The following is a 23,086-nucleotide window of genomic DNA, read 5'->3' as shown; positions in this document are numbered from 1 at the left end:
CTGTTCCTATATTGTGAGGAATAGATCCAAATAAATCTACTATATCAGTAGTAACAAACATTACGTCTTCATTGTATATTTCTGGAGTAATGTTTCTCAGAAAGCCCCAGGAATCTTTCAAAATAATTTCATTTTCCATGACCAGATCTTTTAATTTTGTATCTAAATATTTTGCTTTAAAAGTAGTGGCTGAACCTTCAGCTGCTACTATAGGTCGGAGGGCGTGGATCATGAATATTCTTATGAATTTTCAGTATCCCGAAAATTGAAGGGACCCTTGGCTGAGGATTATATAAAAATTCAAATATTTTTTTTATCAATAAAACCCTCTAGCATTAAATCATTTAATGCCATGTGTATCTTTTTATAGGCTATATTGATATGATTGTTAGATACTTGTCTGTATTTCATATCATCTTGCAAATTTTCTAACATCTTAGCCTCATACATAATTTTATTCATGATAACTATCCCCCCTCCCTTGTCTGGCCTCATAACTCTCACTTGTTTGTTTTCTTTTAACTCATGTAAGGTATCTTTCTCACTATGTGTTAAATTTGGAGGGAACGTGTGCTTATTCAAATAGTTCCTTGGCTCATGCTCAGTATTAATTTCCAAGTTTCTTAACTGGGGGTGTAATGGTGGGTTAAAGACACTTGTCCTTTGTAAATTTGTACGTTTGTTTGTTCCTGTGCCTTTCCCTTCGAATACTAACTGAAAAGTGATTTTCCTCAAATACATTTTTAAATCAATTAAGGTCCTACTAATGTCACATTTTTTGGATGGTACAAAATTTCAGCCTTTAGATAACAAAAAAAGATTTTTATTTATTTCTATTTCACTAAAGTTAAATACGTGAAACCCCTGATAGGTGTACTTAAAGCCTTCTTGTGTAATGTTGTCTTCTTCCAAAAATGTTTTATTTAAAATCTGTCTCCGCCCTTCCCCCTCCTTCGATTCCACTGGTAATTCACTGGCGATTGATTCCGAATCCTTTCGATCTCCGGAGGGGGATACCCTAAAGGGTCTTGCAAAGAAGGCAAATTGCTTTGAATGTTCCTGTCATCTCTTTGAACATTATTGTAACAATTCTTTTCATCCCTATGGTTTACTTGGGGTTCCATATTCTCCCTATTAAAATGATAATTAGTTTGTCTGGGTCGGATATTCCTGTCTATCCCTATCAGTTTTCTTTTTCTTTCTTAACATGGTCTGTTGACATTTATTATCAATGTGTTCCCTAACTAAAAAATACATTTTCTTATGTTCATCTATTGTAAGCATTAAATCATGTATAATGTGTTCATTCACTTCCATAAGTGCCACCATATTTCTTTCATTGTTTTTTATGATAGCCTTCATTAAATCTATACCCTACTTATTAAACATATCTAATAACAAAATTCTGAATCTTTGTTCTACATTGTTTGGAAATTTCCAAACTCTTAAACCCTTGGGAACTATACCCATACCAATGCATTGCTTCAAATATACATTATCTAAGCCTAAACTTCTGTATTTATATAACAAGTCATTTAGCATATCAATATTTTCATTGTATGAACTACCATATGTTCTATTATCTCTTTCTGTAGTGTTAAAGTTCAATTTGCATCCTAGCCAAGCATTTAAAGACATTTGGCTATGTCTAAAATTAATATTACAGACACCTCTTTGTGGAGATACAGGGATCTGTTCAGCGCCGTCAGCTAAAGTCTGCTCGTTTCGCCCATTGTCGTTTGAGTCCAAAAACACCCTCTGTAAACCACTACATCCATCCTGGTAGCTTTTTTTCTTGTATTCCTAGAAATTGAAGAAAAAAAAAACTGTTCCATCTTCTGAAACCGCTCTCCTAGTCGAGAGAGGCTGGTATGCTTCCTGGTCCCCTGGAATACCACGCGATTGCATCACCAACGTATGAGATAGTGGAGTTATCACTCCCACCAGCTGAGTTAGCTGGCCGATAAGCTTGGAGACCTCACCGCAAATTTCATCAGTCCGGAAGTCCCTGCTGTACAAACAGCTCCATCCATCCTCAGAAAACTGATAAACACCAAAAATTAAGATAAAGTGCCATGTAAAACCAAAACCCAATCCTTCAGCACTACGAATGTCACCAAATAAGCACAAGCAGGCAAAATCTTCCCAAAACAATTTTAATGCAGTAATAAAGGCTCTCCTAAGTGCATTAACGATAGCAGCATCCAAAATATGTTTTCATCGCTTAATTCATCAGATAATATGACAAAACACCAATCACCTTGTATACCCTCACCTAATTTAAACCAACTAATAAAAACCATCACATATGTTAAAATACTATATCCTAAGATTTAATCTGAATAACTATACCATGTCATTGTTTAATGTGTACATCATAAATAACTCTATAATAGTCTATCTGTACTATAAATAAAATGTAATAAATTGATAAAACTTAATCACACACTGTTGTAAATACATAAATAAAATGTTGTTGGCTCCCTCTAGTGTAATATTAAGCCTCTAGGAATAAGACTATTACAGCGAAACAATACAGTAATTGTGAAAGTATGGGTGTAATATAGTTAGCTTTGTGTACATGTCAAGCATTTTACATAGGTAAAACAGAGAGAAAATTAAAAAGGGAGAATATACGAACATTTAAATGCTATACGTACACAGAATATTAATAACACCTTATATAAACACAGTATACAATGTGACATGGTAAACTATAAGTTTTTTATACTTGAAATATTCCTAAAGATGTGAGGGGTGGTATGTGGGAAACTAAAATTGAGTACAGGGAATTATACTGGCAAATTTACTTAGAGGCCAGTAGATTCTCTAAGTTAAATGGTGCAGTCTCCCTAGCCCCGGTTCTTAAATTAAGGGCATCTAGGCTGTAACAATAACAAAAAACATTACTTGTATGCTTTTATTTATATTAAAAAACAGTAACAGTATTTTAATTTTGTAGTTCATTCATTGTCTTTTAAGAAGCCGCGGTGGTGAAGAGGTAGCATTGTTGCCTCACAGCAAGAGGTTCTCCTGTTCGATTCTCGGCTGGAGCGCCTTCTGTGTGGAGTGTGCATGTCCTCCCCATGGTCGAGTCGTGTTCGAAAGACATTTGTGAATGGGCGTGCCTTCGTTGAAGGTTGGGCGGCGGGCTGGTACCGTAAAAATCTACTGCCAATCATTAGCGGACCGGAGTTCCGCTGTGCCGACCCCTAACCTGGAAAAGCCGAAAGAAGAACAACATTCATTGTCTTTTAAATTAGTTATTAATATTATCACTAGAGGGAGCTATATTAAAGTAAATAAGATATGTTGTTTTATTTATGTATTTATAACAGTGTGTACGTTTTATCAATTTGTTACATTTTATTTACAGTATAGATAGATTGTTTTGATGTACACATTAAACAATGACATGGTATATTTATTCAGATTAAATTTTAGGATATAGTATTTTAACATATGTGATGGTTTTTACTGGTTGGTTTAAATTAGGTGAGGGTATATAAGGTGATTGGTGCTTTGTCATATTATCTGATGAAGTTAGTGACGAAAACGTATTGTGAATGCTGCATTGTTAATGCACTTTGGAGAGCCTTTATTGCTGCATTAAAATTGTTCCGGGAAGATTTTGCCTGCTTGTGCTTATTTGATGACATTCGTAGCACTGAAGGATTGGGTTTTGGTTTTACATGTCACTTTATCTTCATTTTTGGTGTTTAATGCCACTCTGTTGTAGCTCAGAGCAGATCTGAGCATTGTCATTTAGATTCTTGACATAACTGTAGAATGCCTTGTGGTTGTCCTTGAAATATTTGACCATTTTATTTTTGTAAGTAGCTTTGGAGGATTTTGTGAGGGATCTCAGCTTTTTACTGAGGCTGGTAAGGAAGTATTTTGTATCCTGGGATTTTCCTCTTTTCTGCAACAATTTCTTCCTTCTGTTGTATAGTTTGTTTATGGCAGGGGACCACCAGATTGGCTTCCTTTTTTAGGAGGAAAGCATCTTGGATCGATTTGGAATGGCACGATTCATGCACGAGTGGATGTACTTGTACAGTGCCTTAGTGTAAGATTCAGCAGCCGAACTTTCAGTTCCCGTCTGCATGGGTGTCATGAAGTTTGTCACTTCTTATTTGAGTAGCATAAAGTTAGCTTTGGAGAAGTTTTTTATGGAGGGTTCCCTACTGGGGGGTAGGGGTGGGATGTGGACTTCAAGGGTGAATAGCTTATGGTCAGACCTGACCAATGAGGGGGTGACCACTGGTGTGGAGCATTGATCTCCCATGTTGGTAATGACCAAGTCTAGGATATTTTAGCACCTGGTGGGACTATGGATTACTTGATTCAGGGCGTTGGAATTTATGAATTCCAGGAACCGTTGGGTAAAGATGTTGGTACCAGAGTAGTTTTTTCCAATTAATGGCAGGGTAGTTTAACTCATCCAGTATTAGGGTGTTTGGTTGTATCTTAATATTTTCCAGTATGTTTAGAAAGGTGTAGTGAGAATCTTGGGGCATGGTGGGGATCTTTAGCAAGCTACAATTTGAATTGCAGTCTTAACTAGTGTTAGTTGCACCTGTAGAATTTCAGATGCATTGTGTTGGTTAATTAGCCTGGAGGTGTGAATATCCTTGGTGACTATGGACACTCCTTCGTCTTTAATGTTTTGGTGGCCACAAAGTGTGGTAGGAGTTGTAGCCTGGTATTGCAGGGGTGCTCTCTGGAGCCTTGAACCAGGTCTCAGTTACTGCACAGATATCGATGTTCTCCATTTTTAGGAGTGCCTTGAGAGAGTGCATTTTTAGGTTTAGACTTTAGCATTACCGTCAGGTTTTGCATGCTTATATCTGTTATGGTGGTGGTTTAACAATTGATGTCACCCTCATGGCAGAGGTGAACCCACAGAATCAAGGGTTTCGAAGCTTCATGTCCAACAGACCCTTTCAGCACTCCTAAAGGATTGCCCGACTGCTGCATTCTGGAGTCAGTAGAGTGGTACTTGTCTGTGCACCTATTAGCCTGGACAGCCATCACCCTAGATTCATGGGTGCACAGAATCATAACCAGAGGCTAAGCAGTTCCATTCTTCTCTCTCCCCATTGTAAAAAGATTTTGTGATGTTCCATCCCCCTCTCTCCACAGAGGAAGGCTGGAGCACGAGATAAAAAAGCTGCTAGACAAGCGAGTCATCCAGGAGGTCCTACCAGCCCAGCAAGGATTCAGAGCCTGTTCAAGGTTCTTTTTGGTACCAAAGAAGAATGAAGACCTCAGGCCATTCTTAGACTTCAGTCAGTGAAATCAATATGTTAAACAGGTAAAATTCTAGATGATCATGGTGCATTTCATCCTACCATTGTTGAGGAAGGACAATAGACCTTCAAGATTTATACTTTCACAGCAAGATAGGCTCCTAAGAAGGTTACTCCACTTTTTGCTAGGAGTCTATTATTTCCATTTCAGAACCCTGCCCTTGGGTCTCATCATAGCCCCTTGGATGTTCGTAGGTTCATAGGTAGGTACCAGGCTATTGGCCCTAGGGCCTATATATGCCTAGCCAAAAAGGTAACTTGGCTTTCGCCACCCAAGAAAATAATTTTCCTGTGCCCCTGTCGAGCAGAGCCACAGAAGTGATCCCTGGGGTGAATTTCCTATCTCCTATCCAATTATTAAGATTTTTCTTGAAGAGTGCTAATGAGGAGCTTTGTTTGATATAGATAAGTAGTTTGTTCCAGAGTATGGGAAGTCTCTGGGACAGAAATCTATCCCTTCAGCATGTTCTGTTTATTGTGGTGACAAGGTTTAGGTCCCTAGAGCGTGTAGCTCGGAGGGATTGAGATTTCTTTAAGTGGAGCATGTCCAGCAGCACTGGGTTTGACATAGCTTTGTATGTTAGGCAGAGATTGCCTCTGAGTAGGTGATATGCGATGGAGTAAAGCTGGAGTTTTTTGGGATGGTCTGCATAGGGCATCTGTTCGAGGCCGGTAATCCTCTTTATGAGGTATTTCTGTCACCTTTCCAGTTGTTGCACATGTCTTGTGAGGTACATATGAAAAGGGGTGCTGTATTCTATAATGAGTCTAATGAGTGACAAGTAGAGGGGAACAATGACCTCTTTTTTCCTGGATAGAAACCTTTTGTGATGAGGTGAGCCAATTACAAGGATTTCCTGACTATTGTGGCAATGTGATTATCAAAGGAGAGACTACTGTCCACCTGTGTCCCAAGGTCTCTTATCACACTTTCGGAGTTAAGTAGACTACTGCCTATGTGGTAGTTCATGGGTACAGAGTTTTTACCTAAAGGGATGACGATGCATTTTTTGGCATTGAGCTCGAGGCCATGGCTTTGACACCAGGCATCTGTCTCAGTGAGGCCCTTTTGTAGGATGTCCACATCGTTAGGAGTTTCGATTATGGCTCCTAGTTTGCAGTCATCTGCGAACTTCATTAGCCAAAGAACCTTCTATGTTAGCCTGTACTTCAGAGCAGGGACGTCGGGAGGCATACGCACTGTACTGATTTCAGTACAACTTCTTAGAAGAGGGGGTAGCATTTAAAAAAAAAAGCGTATGTATTTTTAAAGGTTGTTGGCTCCTTTAAGAGGGATACGAGCCAGTCGGAAGTGAGCTCACGTCATGTCCGGCTGGCCACGAGCGGGAAAGAAGACAATCGCAAATGGATTATTTATCGCAAGCGGGAAATGTGAAGATGGATGGGAATCGAGTGAACAGATTATCAGGTGAGTGTGTGTGTGTGTGTGTGTGTGTGTGTGTGTGTGTGTGTGTGTGTGTGTGTGTGTGTGTGTGTGTGTGTGTGTGTCTGTCTGTCTGTGTGTGTGATGTCTGTGTGTGTGTGAAAATGCCCCCACAGAATACACCTGCTGGCTATAGATATGTGTGAAAAAGCCCCCACAGAATACACCTGCTGGCTACAGGTGTGTGTGAAAAAGCCCCCACAGAATACACCTGCTGGCTAGTGTTCAGGCTCAAACCCTGTACCTTTGCTTCAGGGTAAGAAGAGCCTAAAGTCCTTAACCACCACAATTTCTTAACTTTGTTCAGATTTGTTTTTCTAATGGTTGTTAGCTATGGTGAGAAGTGAGAACTGAAGTTGTATTTCCCCCATTATTGTTTTTGTTGTGTGTCCAGGTTTTTTGTGCTAAGGTGTGAAGTGAGAACTGTATTTGTATTCCCTCATCATTGGCTTTGTTTGTCCATATTTGTTTGTGCTAAGAGGTTGAGAGCTATCTAAGTGATAGCCATTAAGTTTGTCTTCCTATTTTTCAAACTGCTGACTTAGCATAGTGGTATGTTGCACTGACTGTAATGCATATGGTTCTGGGTTCAAGACATGCATGGTGATAACACAGCATTTTATTCTAGCAACTTTCCAAAATTATAAAAGCAATGTTTAAAATGTGTCCCTGGTTTTTGGGCTTTTGTCCACCCCCAATAAATGTTGGCGTTTTCCAGATTTCTTGTGCTGCAAAGTTCAGAGATACAGTTGGGTGTTGACATTTTACAAGGAGCTGAGAGCTGCAGGGGAACTAAAGTTTAGTGCTGCTTATGCTGAGTCTGCTTGTACTGTTAATAGCACATCAGGTAGTTTACTTGCTTTTGATGCAGAAGGCTGTGGGTTCTTCTCCCACAGTAGGTAGATGCATTGCTGATACTGTACTGTGTTGTAAAGGGGGTGGGTGCTGTAGTCCGTTTTGGCAAAGATATCTAGTAGTAACTTTGAACCTGTTATCAGTTTGCCATCCATTCCCTATTGCAATATTACTAGCATTGTTTTTAATGCAACATAGCCAATTTATTCATCAAGGGCAACAGGCACTTTATTTGTAGACGAAACCATGAAATATAAAGTTGTTTGCTAGCAGCAGCCTCTTCATTAGTTACAGATTTCTTTAATGTGGAATTATGTAGATGGTTTTTACTAGTTCAGAGATTGTGCATATTTACTGATACTGGTGGACTGTAGAAGTTCGAGTAGACTTTTATGATGGAAATGTTATGAATTGGGCTGTTTTGTCATTATTGGTGCATGCATTTTGTTTCATTGTTTACTGGAAAAATGTTCAAACTAATAAATTTAAAACGCTCTCTAACAACTACACTGTATTGTACAAGGAATATAATTTAATACAATTGGGAAGGTGTATCAAAGAGCATGTGTATGTTTCATGTGCAAGGGGCCTATGATTTGAAAACAGCCCAAAGTTAATCTTTATCTGCCACTGGCAAAATGTATTTTCTTTGAATGTGGGTTTCAATGCTGTTTCAATGAATGTGAGTTTCAAGGGCAGAGAAGTTTTAATGCTAAGTCTAGTTTCATTGTGAGACTGCATTGCTTTGTTTAGCAGATATTTATTGGTGTTCGTGCTGTAAAATGCAAAATAAAACTTTTCTGGCAAATCATTTAGGAATGAAGTCACTAAATAATGACTGACATTAAGTTTCAGATGTCACAATCTTCAGAAAAATGCATGCTAAAGCAAGACCTGATATTCTGTCAACTATCTTAAGTTTATACAAGATCAATTTTTAGTACTGTTTGTATGTTCCCCAATATATTTGGCCTTGTCCAGATTTCCTGCATTAAGAGGTTGAGAGGTATGTGCAAATAAATCGCTTTATAGAATTAGGAATATCCAAACCTCTCAACTGTCCCCAATTTTGGCTCAAAATGTTGCTCTCCCCCTAATAATCTCGCCGCAAAATAGCAATTTTGGAAGAAAACGTGGAGGGTTTACTTTTATAAATAACTGTAATGATCAGACTTCTACATTACTTTAATTTCAGAAATGCACGTAGATTCTCTAATTTTGTCAGCTGCTCAAGTTAACTGTGCTCATATTAAAATGGTGTCCCTTCTTTGACAGGTTTCTAGCTGTACTGTCTGGCAATTTTATATTTTTGCATCACATTTTTGGTCCGTTTTTCATAAAATTGCGGTTTTCTGGCAAATTAGTGGCAAATCGTTAAAGACTGAAGTTAGAAAATAATGGCAGACATTTGAGTTTCAGATTTCATACCTTTCAGAAAATTCGTACTAATGCAAGACCTGCTACTATTCTATTATCTTTCTAAGTTTATAAGAGCAATATTTAAAAAAAATTTCCTTATTTTTGGGCCTTTGCCTCTGTTTTATTTATGAGTTTGTTGCTCTAAGAGGTTGAGAGGTGTGTGTGTGTGTGTGTGTGTGTGTGTGTGTGTGTGTGTGTGTGTGTGTGTGTGTGTGGTAGGTAGGCAGCATACCTCTCCACTGTCCAAATTTTGCCCCATATTTTTTGTCTGTTCCTCATAAATTTTGTGATTTTCTAGAAAATCATTGAAGGCTGAAGTTGCTAAATAATGACAGACATTTGAGTTTCAGACTTCATGTCCTTTAGAAAAATTCATACTAGCACAAATCCTGTTATTCTAGCAACTTTCTCATACTAGCACAAATCCTGTTATTCTAGCAACTTTCTCATACTAGCACACATCCTGTTTTTCTAGCAACTTTCTAAGTTCACAAGAGCATTTTTAATATCTGTCCCTGTTTATTTTAGGCTTTGTCCATATTTCTTGCACTAAGAGGTAGATAGGGGTGTGTGTGTGAATGAAACACCCTAGTTAGGGGTAGCAGGTGGTTAATTTACTCAAGCTCAAAACCTGTACCTTAGTTACAGAAAACAAAAGCATGAATCCTCTACCCCAACTACCATGCTGCATTTTTCAAAGAACTGACTTTCGGGTTCATTTTCAATTCAAGGAACCAAGTTTGAGTGAATCTATATTATATTACTGAAGAGGCATTACAGCGAATGCCTCTTCATCGACACTAAAAGAGCGAACCGTGAATTACGAGAATGGCCGTAGCTTGGCTGGGGAGGGGGGTAGCAGTTTGAGAGCTGGGAGTACAAATTTGAAAATAATAGCTACACCCCTGCTTCAGAGAAGTAGATACCAAACAGGAGAGGACCCAGGACTAAACCCTGTGGTACTCCAGCTGTCACTGGTCTGAAGTCGGATTTGAAGTCTGCTACTTTCACAATGTAGGTTCTGTCAGTGAGCCAGTTGGCAACCCATCTTGTGACATAGGGATTTATACCTAGTTTAGTGAGTTTATCTATAATTCCAGAGTGGGGGATGGTGTTGAAAGCCTTGGCGATATCTAGATAGGCTGTGTGAACCACCTTACCCTCATCTATGGCTTTGGTGACCGCTTCAAAGACGTCTATCAGATTTAGGAGACATGATCTGAATTTTACAAACCTGAACCCGGCGGGGTCCAGAGTTTGGATATTACCAATGTCATTGTTTATAAGTTCCATGATGATACGTTCCATAGCCTTGCAGACCAGGCTCGTCGGTAGTTCCCGGGGTCCGTGGTGGCTCCCCCTAGCTGCCTGTTGGGCGCTAGGATCCGCCACATAGCACAAGCACTCAGGTCACTCCAAGGCAAGTACAAATATGACTCAGTCATTGTCCATGCTGGTGTGAATGACCTGAGACGTACCTCCCTGGACTACATGAAAAGAGACATAGAGGAGCTCTCTGAGCATGTAGCCCAGGCCGGTATGACCCTGACCTTGAGTAGCATCTTACCCTCACCAAGAATGATGCCACAATATGAAGACAAGATGATCAATTTCAACAATTTGCTTAAGTAGTGGTGTCATTCAAAGGGGATCCAATGTCTGTCAGCCTGGGATGACATTCTCGACAAGCCACAATGCATCACTAGGGACGGCTTGCAACTGTCACCCCTGGGCTTTCGGATATTGGCAAAGGCTCTTGCCACCCGCATAGTGCCTTTTTTAGGCAAGGCTCAAAAGACAAACCCACCTCATAGGTATCACAAGGGATAAGAAACTAAGAGTAATGCTACTCAATGCCAGAAGTCTAAACCTCAAGATGCATGCACTCGAAACTCTCCTTAGCATGGAGAACATCGATATCTGTGCAGTAACAGAAACCTGGTTCAAGGCTCCCGAGAACACCCCAGCACTACCAGGTTATACCTCATACCATGCTTTTCGGCCCCAAAACTTGGACCGAACCACAAAAGGAGGGGGAGTATCAATATTCGTCAAAGATACCCACACCTCCAGGTTGGTGGCACAGCACGAAGCATCAGAGACTATCCATGTGCAACTAACAGTGGGTAAAACTGCCTTCCAGTTTATAGCCTGCTACAGCCCACGCTCCCAAACCCAGGAACCCCACTCGGCCTTCCTGAGAACACTGGAAAATATGAAGGCCTCTCCAAACACCATTATATTGGACGACTTCAACTACCCAAACATAGAGTGGGAGCATTACTCTAGCTCCAACACCCTAGCCCAAAGGTTCCTAGAATTTATAAACTCAAATGCTATGGAACAACTTGTTACCACCCCCACAAGAGGGGAAAACATACTGGACCTGATCATCACCAACATGGGGGCCCTATGCTCCAGACCAGAAGTGTATCCCTCACTGGTAAGATCAGACCATAAACTAATCTCACTGGATATTCACATCCCTACCCCACCGCCTGCCTAGAAAACCACAGTGAAAAACTTCTCTAAAGCAAATTTCACACTCCTTAAAACCGAGGTGGAATCCTTCAAAGCCCCCATGCCTGTGGAAAATACGTCCCAGACCGCAGAATCCTTTATAAACGCATTCTATGAACACTTTCAGGAATGCATGGATCATGCAATCCGAAATAAAACCAAGACCCAATCCTCCAAAGGCAGGCGTCCTGTCTGGTGGACCCCAGCCATAAACAAACTATACAATAGAAGGAGGAAGCTACTACATGATAGAGCAAAATCCCAAAAAGGGAAGGCATCTCTGATCAGTATTAGCAAAAAACTACTGGCACTCATAAAATCGTCTAAGGCCAGCTTCGAGATAAAAATTGCACAGGACACTAAGGATAATCACAAGGCTTTCTTTAGTTATGTTAGGAACCTGGGTGGGAATTCCCAGATATGCTCAGAATTAGGCCAAAATGACAAAAAATACACCGAACCCACAGACATTGCCAACATCCTAGCTGACAGGTTCAGCACAAACTTCTCCCCCCCTCCCCACCAAAAGGGCAAATATCTATCCCAGCAGAGTGCTGCCGCCTGACATCTCAGATGCTCAGGTAACAGCCGCCCTCTCCAAAGCATAAAACACAGCATCAGTGGGACCAGACAGTGTCCTGGGCTGTGTCCTACATGAATTCCAAGAAGAGCTAAACCCAAACATAAAATTACTGTTCAATCTCAGCCTTACTACAGGATATGTACCCAAAGAGTGGCATACAGCATCAGTGGTCCCTCTCCACAAAGGTGGTGCCTCAATGGATCCTGGAAACTATCGCCCCATAAGCCTGACTAGCTTGGTCTGCAAAGCTATGGAAAGGATCATCATGGACCTCATAAATAAAGATATTGGGGACCTGCAGACACTGGATCCTACCCAGTTCGGCTTTAAGTGCAGATCCTGCCTCTTAAACCTGGTTGATTTCTTTGAAACAGTCACCAAGGCCATTGACGAGGGGAAGGTGGACCACACAGCATACCTGGACCTCGCAAAAGCCTTCGATACAATACCCCACTCGGGCATTATAGATAAGCTCACCAGCTTAAATATAAACCCCTATGTCACTAGATGGGTTGCAAACTGGCTCAAGGACAAGAACCCACATGGTTAGAATTGCTGGAGCCATGTCAGACTCCAAACCAGTTACAAGTGGCGTCCCACAAGGCTCAGTCCTGGGACCTCTCTTGTTCAGTATATATTTCTTGGAGGTACAGGCCAACACGGAAGGACTGTGGCTGACCAAGTTCGCAGATGACTGCAAACTAGGTGCCATAATCGACTCTCCAGTCGACACAAGCATCCTACAAAAGGGCCTCATAGAAACAGACAACTGGTGCCAGAGCCATGGCCTCAAGCTAAATGCCAAAAAGTGTATAGTCATCCCCTTTGGCAAAAACAAAGTGCCCACAAATTACCACATAGGTGGTAATCCATTGAGTACGGAAGAAGTTATTAGAGACCTGGGGACCCAAGTTGATAGCAATCTCTCATTTGAAAACCACGTGGCCAAAGTGGTTAGAAAAACATTTTATATAGCCCACCTAATCATGAAGGGATTCACATCTAGATCAGGGGTGGTCATCGTGCCTCTTTACTCATCCCTCATCAGGCCCATAATTGAGTACAATGCCCCTTTTGGGATGTACGTTACCAGACACCTGCAGCAACTGGAAAGACCCCAGCAGTACCTCACCAAGAGGATCAAAGGGCTCAAACAGATGCCATATGCTGCCCGGTTAAAGAAACTCCAGCTCTACTCAGTGGCATACCGCCTGCTCAGAGGTGATCTGTGCCTGACGTATAAAGCCATGTCCAACCCGGAATTAATGGACATGCTGCACCTCAGAAAATCCAAATCCCATCGAGCTACGTGCTCGAGAGACTTGAACCTCAGCACTGAAATAAATAGGACATGCTGGAGGGACAGATTCATAACCCAGAGGCTCCCTTCACTCTGGAATAAAATCCCAGTCCAGGCTAGGCAGAGTCCCTCATTGACTCTCTTCAAGAGAAATCTTGATGAGTGGATGGGAGATCGTAGGTTTACCCCAGGTATCACTTCTGTGTCACTGTTAGACAGAGGCACAGTATACTAACCTCGAAAAAGGGCATAGCAAAATTCATTTAAAATGGGTGGCGAAAGCCAAACACACTCTGGCTAGGCTTATAAATGCCCTAGGGCAGATAGCCTTGTATGAACCTATGAACCTTTGTGGAGTGGGATAACCATTGCTGTGCACCATTCAGTGGGCACAAAGCCTGAGGTGAGGCTGTGATTGAACATGGTACTGGCAGTGGTCGTAGCTCATGTCAGACTGCAAGGGTTCTGAATGTTCCCATATTTGGACGACTGGCTCATGACTGCTCCTTCCAAGGACTCATTGCCCCCACTTTGTCTCATCTGGGAATCATAGTCAACATGGAAAATCAAAATTTTAACCCCTGTACAGGTGATAGAGTTCATTGGCGCTCTCCTAGATACCTTCTTGCAGAAAGCCAGACTGACAGACTGAAGAATTCTCACCCCTCCCCCCAATAACAATCCTCTCCCATCAGAAATCCCAGCTAGATGCATATTGTGGCTCTTGGGGTCATTGGCAGTCTCTTCCCCCTAGTTCTCCATTCCATTTACATGAGGATTTCTCAGTGGACTCTGGCAATGCATTGGTCACATGCGGTGCCAGCTGATGCACTTTTCCACTTGCATCACCTGCACTTGCAGATGTCATATGCAGTGGTTGTTAGACTCGCCCTTCATCTCAGAAAGTTGTCCTTTTGTTATCCCATCCCCCAAGCCACATTAACTATGAACTCTTCCCAGGTGTGGGTGGGGGCATTTCATGGGAAAGATGGTCCAAGGCATGTGGTCCCCCCACAAAGGCCATTCGTCACATCATCATCCTGGTCTATTCTGATTTTATCATCAGCTGCTATGTATGGCATTTTCAAACTCTGCAGGTTATTATTGCAAAGGTAAATGTCTTGCTATTTTTATTATTCTTCTAAATATCAAAACAATACGGCAAGTGATCTTTTAATTGTTGCAGCAGTTTAGTTTTATGTGAGACCCCTTAAAATGTCTGAGTAAGCCATACTTAACAAAATTCATACTTTAATAAAAAATGCAAAACATTTTTATTGATACCATGTTACAAACTGATTTTCTCACTTTTTTTCATAGCAACTTGCTCTTTGCAGAAGGGTCACTTTTATTTTCTCTGATTTCATTTAAAAGCAGAAATTCATGGACTAATATTTGAGCACCACAATAAATGTGTTACTTCTTTTTCAGGTGGATTTATTTTTGTAAGTAAAACACTTGCAATATGTATACATTAATTGTTAATCTCCCTCTTCCCAAGTATCTCTGCTCTAATATTGAAATAAGCACAACAGGTGGAAGCATTTGTGCTCATCTGCCTCACTGAGCAAAAGGTTACCATTACCAGCTTTCTTGGGTACATTCTCTCCACCTAGACCGAACAGCAGTTCAGGCACCCATTTTCTGAGGCCTTATCTTTGGTTCAGAGGAATAGAACATACCAGGTTCAGACACCTGAGTGAGCTATAGGCTTATGAGGGTCAGAATGTGAAATGTCATGGTGTGAAAATAAACTTTCACTGCATTGGAGAATATACCACATTGAAAGTATTGCTAGGTATTTGTTAGTCATTATGAGGTGCAGTATTTCTAATAATATTGCCAGAATGAAGTGACTTGCAGACTTTTGCTTGATATCAGCTGAAACATTTTGATTCTTGAGAAAATTGCATTTTGCCATGTAAGCTGTGTGACGATTGTGGAGAGATGGGCGAAGGCTGCCAGCCTAGTCACATAGAATTTTATATATAATTCTATCAACTGTATAAGTAAATGTAAAATACAGGCTTGTGTTTTTAAATGTAAGAAAACACTGTAAAATGTGAACTTCAAGATTGTTGCAACGTTGCCATCTGCTGTAAGGAAAACCAAGCCAAGTATTTTAAATGTCTTTTTAAGTTGAAAAGATCTTATGAATCTCTTTAATGTTGCAGTTCGGCTCCAGTGCGGCTGGATGAAAGTTTCATGCCCATTGTTTTAAGGCTAAAGTTTATTACCAGAATTTAAATGTGGAAGGTGCTTTATTGCTCTAGGTTCTGTTAGAATATACATATAAAATGCCTTGTATTGTTGTAAGTTTCTGTGCAGGTGTTAGATTGCTAAATAATGCAGTTTGTTTGCCTGGGAAAACCTAAGTGTCAAAAATGATGTAATTTGGGGAGGGACCCAGCAAACATGTTTGTTAGTAATGTTAAAATACTTTTTTTCTCAAGAGACCAGAAGCATTTTGACTTTGGACGTCCGACTTATCAGCACTCTGCCTTGTGCTGACATGTAAGTTTTAGCACTGTGATTTCTTGTAGGAATAGTTAAAGCTAGTAAAGATTAATTAGGTATTTTTCTTTAAAATCAGACCTGTCCTTCTGTATTATTTTAAGTTTCTGTATGATCTCTGAACTCTTAGATATCTCTGTGGTGTAGTAGTTTTATCTTGTGTTTTAATTATTTATTATTAAATATTTTTAAAACCTTCTACCTGTGGCTGCTTTGTGTAGAGATAAGCTATAGAGTACATTGCATATTTATAGAGGTTATTGTAATAGGCCACTCTAAAGTAAGCCTTGACTGTTAGTCATACTACCATTGGATATTAATATTGCACAGTAGTAATTGGACACCCTTTTAGGGGCCTTTTAGCAGCTGATATTATTAACTGGGTGGTGGCAGTAATTACTGCCGTATAGTCTGGGTAAAGGGGCACAGTTGGAGAATCCGTGTCAGCCTTTCCCAGGAGTGTCTGTGAAGTTGTATAAATATGTATTTCAAAGTGTGTGTGTGTGTGTTCTGTCAGCTACTTGGCAGGAACACAAAGCACTGGTTGGACAGAGAGGGTACTGGAGGTTTTAGCTTTCCCAGTTAGGCTGAGACCTGGACCCTATAGCTGTGCCAGTGGGGAGTCTTATTGGGGACCTGGTTTGCAAGGGAGCAACCAGCCCCAGACTGACTGTGATCTCTGTGTGCACTTAAGGGAAATTGTACTTTACTGTGTGTATTAGTTATCCTTTCCTCTTCTAGGAGACAACATCCCTGGTGTTAGTGGTTAGGATTGAGGCTCCTTGATTGCTGGGCCAGGGCACAGTCGTCACAAGCTGTACAGCTTGTTGGATATTGATTGTCGGTGTTTCAGTTGCGCAAACAGTTATACTTTTTCATAATTCTATAAATACCTAAAAAAAACTCCCAAAAAAGAATTGCTAGTCATAATACAAAAGCCTAAGTGTAGCCACACACAGGTGCTGCTGATATTACATACAGTGGATATAAAAAGCTTACACACCCCTGTTAAAATGCCAGGTTTTTGTGATATAAAAAAATGAGACCACAATGAATCATTTCAAAACTTTTCCCACCTTTAATGTGATCTATAACCTGTACAATTTAGTTGAAAAACAAAGAAATCTGTTGGGGGGGGGGGGGGGGATATAAAAAATAAAAAATGTGCAATAAGCTGGTTGCTTGTGTGCACACCCTTAAACTAATACTTTGTTGAAGCACCTTTTGATTTAATTACAGCATTCAGTCTTCTTGGGTAGGAGTCTTTCAGCATGGCACATCTTGACTTGGCAATATTTGCCCACGCTTCCTTGCAAAAGCGCTCCAAATCTGTCAGATTGGGAGGGCATCTTTTCTGCACATCCCTATTCAGGTCACCTCACAGATTTTCTATTGGATTAAGGTCTGGGCTCTGGCTAAACCATTCCATTAGTTGTACTGCTTATAGTTTTCTGTGTGTAACATTTAGGTGGAAGAACTGACTGACATACTTAATGAAGGTTTGAGCTGTGGTCAGATACTGGTGGCTTTTACCATAAGTAGATGGGTGACAGCTCACACAATTGGGCAGCAAATTACACATCTCAAGAGTGGAGGGGGAAAGGAAGTGAGTTCTCCTAGCTTATTGATCTGCGTTGTGAATGTCTTGTGTAAGAGGAGCTAGCAACTTTCACCTAATACCATGGCAAGTCTCCTAAGATGGAATATCAAAAAAGCAAATCTCCCTTGTAAAATGGAGACCCCCCACCCCACAAGAAGAGGTTTATGTAGGATAACACCAGTTAATGAGCGACTGAACTTGTCACTAAATGCCACTGTCTTGTATTATAGCTGAGTCACTGAGTTATACTCTGGAGGAGATGTTGCAGATGGAGGAAAACCTATGAGTTGTCAGTTTCATCCAGATCATATAACTAAGCCTCAAAATAATCCTTTTTGCATCTCTTCAGAAGCATACTTGGAATATGTCTACACTGTACCCCTCACTGTCTGTCATGATCATTCAAGGGTCCCACCATCTTCCCTACAAAACAGTTTTAATAAGTTTCCAGTATTTCTTTTTTTTGTGACCCCTGTCTTCTGTTCTATTGTCTTGTCTTGTCTTCTGTCTTTCTTTCTTGCAACACATGGCCCAACATCAAGAAAAAAAAATTCTGTCAGAGATTTTTGGCTTCCATGTTAGACTGACCTTTAGGATTAGAATTTCTCTCTAGGATCTCAGTATATGAAGTCCTTTTTATAGCAAGATCCCATCCAAGAGCAGTAATCTTTTTCAGCTGTGTTGCTTATGCTGTTAGAAGTGTAATTATATTATCTGCACTGTGTAAAAAAACATTTGATTTGTCTGGATGCACAGTTAAAGTTAGTAATTACCATTTCCATTTTTCAATTTCAGGCAAAGAGGCTGAAAAAGCTCGGGAACGTTATGATAAAGCTACCATGAAACTTCATATGCTACATAACCAGTATGTGATAGCACTTAAAGGAGCACAGTTATACAAGGAACAGTATTATGAATCTTCACTTCCAGTGCTACTTGACTCACTGCAGAGGATGCAGGAACAAATGACCCAGGCACTGTAAGCAGTATATTGCATTTTGTAGTTATCTGGATGTGTTGTAACAATTTGTTTTTAATGATGTTATGCCATTAACATCCATTTTCGGTGTTTAAAATAAAATGCTCATTATTATTGTTATTATTTAGTGATAGTAGCAATGGAATGTTGCAGCTGCTGAATGGGTGGATTAATGAGTTGATTTATCATGGTGTGCAGTAAATGTCCAAGCATACCTCTCAACCTTGAAACATCAAAAAACTGGACAAAGGCCCATGAAAAGTAGGTACAACTGGCCAAAAATCGGGATGCTGATTAACATAACGTTTGCATACATAATCATGTAACCCCACCCACTCCAATGGAATTGTGGGATACCAACATGAAGATTGATGTCACTAAATAGTAATAAATAATGACAAACATTATGAACTTCAGAATTCATATCCCTCAGAAAATACATAATGCAAAACCTGTTATTCTAGCAACTGAGTTTACAGGAGCAATATTTAAAGTGTGTCCCTATTTTTTGGGCCTTTGTCCCACCATTATTTTTGGCCTTGTCCAGATTTCTTGCTCTGAGAGATTGAGAGGTATGGAGCCAAAACAAAGATCACCCCAAAGGACTACAAGAACAGAAAAGAAATGCACTGGAAAACAGAAAAGGAGGTGAAATAAAGCCACTGAAAACATGCTTAAACACAGCAGCAAAGATATCGTTTCAGTACAAACTGTTACTCTCATACATTGGTATGGTATCATGGAAAATTTAGTTGTGCACATACTAGACAATACTCATCATTGTTAACAGCCTAGCTGGAGTGATGGTCTTCATGTTTCACTGTTGCAGTCACCACATTTGGGTTATTCCTGCCATGGTAGCCCTCGGCCGGCCCGAATACCAGAGGCTTAGCATGTCTGCATCGGTTGCTGTCGCTTCAGGACTGATGTCAGGTTGTCAGCAGTATAAAGTAAGGCAGCCATTGCTATTACATCAATCTTTCTTGGCCGTGGAGCCCGAAGCAGAAGCAGTTTGCATGAGTTTCGTCTTCTGTATTGAAGCTGAAGTCTTCTAAAGCTAACTACCCCATTGGGGATCCTTTTTTCTTGCACTAACCGATGTCAGAAAAAGTTAACACTTTTCTCACCTGTGGAAAGCAAATACAACACTGAGACTTTCATTCTTACTGCGTCACTTGCTTAGGCCCAGACCACAGTGTCCCCCACTGTTGCTTCTGTGCTTTGTTCAACGCCAGAACTATATGTCTCTGGGCCCTTATTGTAGCTAGATATTTCGCTTACAGTCCTTGAATTCCAGTATGGCTTCAGTAAGCCATCCAACAGCAGATCTTCCAAAAAAACGTAAAGATAAAGACAGAAGGTACAGGACCAAACCGACCTACGATGCTTCCGTTAAGCTAGTCGTTAGTTCTCCGGTCCTCAGTGAGGCGCTTTCTCAGCCCCTGATGCCTGCTTCTGTGAATTCGCAAGTCACTACCGAGAACCTTTCGGAGTCCGGTATGCCGCAAAACTCTTCTTTGACTTAGGATACTGTGGTTGTTTCTCCCTTGGATGGGTCCGGAGCCGTTGAGCAGGCACGGTTTCTGAGGAAGTTCTTTGCACTACCAATTCTCAACACAGACCGATTTATTTCACGTCTACAGTTCTTTCGAAAACTAAAGAATTTCTTAGGGCCATGGTAGGAATCACACCCAAGAAACCGACGACCCAATCTCAGGTACCTTGCCTCAATCTCAAATGCTTAAAATGGCAGAAGACTTTATCATGCTGATCAGGGGAAGCCAAGCTACCCCTTCCAAAAGAAAGAGATCTGTCCCCTGTAGTATTGTCTGAACAGGAGTCTGATGACTGTGATGCATCTGAATATGAAGACATGCAACCCCTCTCTACGTATGAGGATTCTGATGCAGAGGATTCCATTCCTTCAGCCTCTTCCCCAGAGGACTTTTACTTTGGGGAAACGCTTCATACCTTAAGGGAGCATTTCCAGTGGGAAAGTCAGAACTACCCTCAGTCTAAAAAGAGACTCCGGGAATTCTTAGATCTTCCACAGCACAGACCCCTGGCCATTCCCCTAGTCCTGGATGTTGTGGAGGATGTTTTTCTGGCATCCAGTTTGACTCCTGACACCCTCCCTCCTGCACCCAGAAAACCAGAGAGGTATTACAGAGTCCCTGACTCACACAGATTTCTTTTTAAAAATCCTACTGCTGACCCTGAGGAAATTTCTCAAGGGCCTAAAGGAATTAAATCATCCTCTTCTAAGAATCCCCCCCCCCCCAGATAGGGATTCCCGAGCACTAGACAGATGAGGTAAAAAAAATATACACCTCTGCTACTCTTGCTATCAGAGCACTAAATTGCCAGTTCCATATGCTAAAATTTCAGCAACATGCTCTGGAACTCCTCAAGCAAAAATTTCTTCCTTTTCTGCTTGTGCAGAATCTAAAGAGTTACATAACTTAATGCATTCTGCATGTCAAGTAACTAAACACACCTTGCACTTTGGTTTTGACGCTCTAGAAGCTTATTGCAGGGCAGCAGTCATCGGTTCTGTCCTTAGAAGGCATGCATGGCTTAAGGAACAGCCCTTGCCAGACCATGTTAAATCTAAATTGTTGGATGCCCCCTTGCACAAAGACAGCTTATTTGGCACTAAGGCAGAAGAGGTCTTAAGAAAGATGGAAGAAAAAGCAAACTCTATGCAGAAAGTTAAGGATTTCTTACAGGTCCAGCCACCCTGGTTCAGCAGGAATTGTCCCTCCAAGCACTTGTCCTTTCCTGCTTCCACCAGGTTAGTTCAGCCCAGACCCCGGGGAAACAGACCCCCCAGACAGCAGCCACAGGAAATTCAGAGATCTAAACAGTGGACTTCCTTCACTTCAAAAACAGGGAGTTCTAAGCCACCCCCTTATGATAAGAACTCACAATGACTCTCCTCCTCCCCCTTACCTCTGCCCACCTTCACTTACCCCTAGGAGGAAAAACCTCCTTTCACGCAAGCACCTTGGCCACCATTACCAACGACCACTGGGTTCTCAATATAGTGTCCCAGGGATACAAATTTTCTTTCCACACCCTTCCAACTCCAAAAGGGTTTCAAGATCTACCTCCAAACCAGTGGGCAGAGGCACAGAGCAAGTTCTTTCCCTGCTCTCTATGAGGGCAATAGAGCACATACCTGCAGAACAGAAAGGCCAGGGTTTCTACTCTAGTCTTTTTCTGGTACCCAGAAAAGAGGGCACCTGGCGACCCATCCTCGATCTATCCATTCTAAACACCTTCCTAGTGATACCAAAATTGAAAATGCTCACCCTCAAGCAACTGCTACCCATGCTCTCCAAGGATGCTAGCCACCCTAGACCTAAAAGAGGCCTACCTCCACATTCCTATCAGGGAATCATGCAGGAAATATCTCCGTTTCAGGGCAGGATCTCTGCATTTTCAGTTCTCTGCACTTCCCTTTGGCTTATCCACTGCTCCCAGAGTTTGCACAAAATGTCTGGCTCCGGCCATTGCCTTTTGCAGACAAAGGAATATACAGATTTACCCATACTTAGATGACTGTTGGTTTAAACACTTGGGCTTTGGACCAGTTAGTTGTTTTGCACTGAGAGGGTTTGTGGTCTGCACTGTTGTGGCAGAACAGGTAGCTTACATCCTTCTAGGTTGAGAACTGCTGATTGAGGGCTCAGTGTCTGTTATTCTAAAAGTGTATTAATTCTGGTTTAAGCACTTGGGCTTTCAAGCCAGTTATTTTACATTAAGAGGGTTCGTGGTCTGCACTCTTGTGGGAGGAGAGGCTGGACTCTGCCCTTCTGAGCTGGGAATTTCTGGTTAAAGGCTTATAGTGCATGCATATCTGAACTGTTTCTTACTGAAGTTGGTGCGCCTTGTTTGCTGTGGCATAGACTGGATTCGGGCCTGCTGGATCTAGCTTTGTTTGTGTAACTTGAGCACTAATCCAGACATTCTCTAAAGTATTCAATGGTATTTATTACTGCTTGGTTGTAACTTGATTAAAGTGTAGCTATCATTCAAGTCTTTTGGATTAAGCACTTGGGCTTCAGACCAGTTTTACATTAGGAAGGTTTGTGGCAAGCACTGTGGTGGCAGGACAGGTAGCTTTCATCCTTCTAAGTTGGGAACTGCTGATTGAGAGCCCAGTGTCCAAGTGTATTAGTTCTGGTTTAGGCACTTGGGCTTCAGGCCAGTTATTTTACATTAAGAAGGTTCGTGGTCTGCACTCTTGTGGGAGAAGAGGCTGGACTCTGCCATTCTGAGCTGGGAATTTTCTGGTTAAAGGTTTATAGTGCCTGAATATTTGAACTGTATCTTACTGAAATTGGTTCACCTTGTTTGCTCTAGCATAGACTAGATCCAGGCCTACTGAATCTAGCTTTGTTTATATGCTTGTTGTTTGTTTGCTTGTTATTTCCCTGGAAGCTAATTCCACCTAATACGCAACTTCTCAGCGCTTCTGTGGATCACTAGTGATATCTGCATTGCTTACTGTACTTATTTCCTTGTTTCACTTGAAAGAAAGTTACTGTTTGTCGC

General features: G+C 41.2%; 1 protein-coding gene across 1 annotated transcript in view; it reads left to right on the top strand.

The window, feature by feature from the left end:
* Positions 1-23,086, top strand: part of FER (FER tyrosine kinase) — a gene marked incomplete in the record, with an annotated part of 3,568,968 nt that overhangs the window by 871,596 nt on the left and 2,674,286 nt on the right. The window contains 1 exon segment of the mRNA XM_044064275.1: positions 18,343-18,526. Within this exon segment, the coding sequence (XP_043920210.1) occupies positions 18,343-18,526 (184 nt within the window).

Source organism: Protopterus annectens, chromosome 2.part2 (assembly GCF_019279795.1).
Source record: "Protopterus annectens isolate FY-2018-M chromosome 2.part2, PAN1.0, whole genome shotgun sequence".
Taxonomy (NCBI): domain Eukaryota; kingdom Metazoa; phylum Chordata; order Ceratodontiformes; family Protopteridae; genus Protopterus; species Protopterus annectens.
This window is presented reverse-complemented; position numbering and strand designations above follow the sequence as displayed.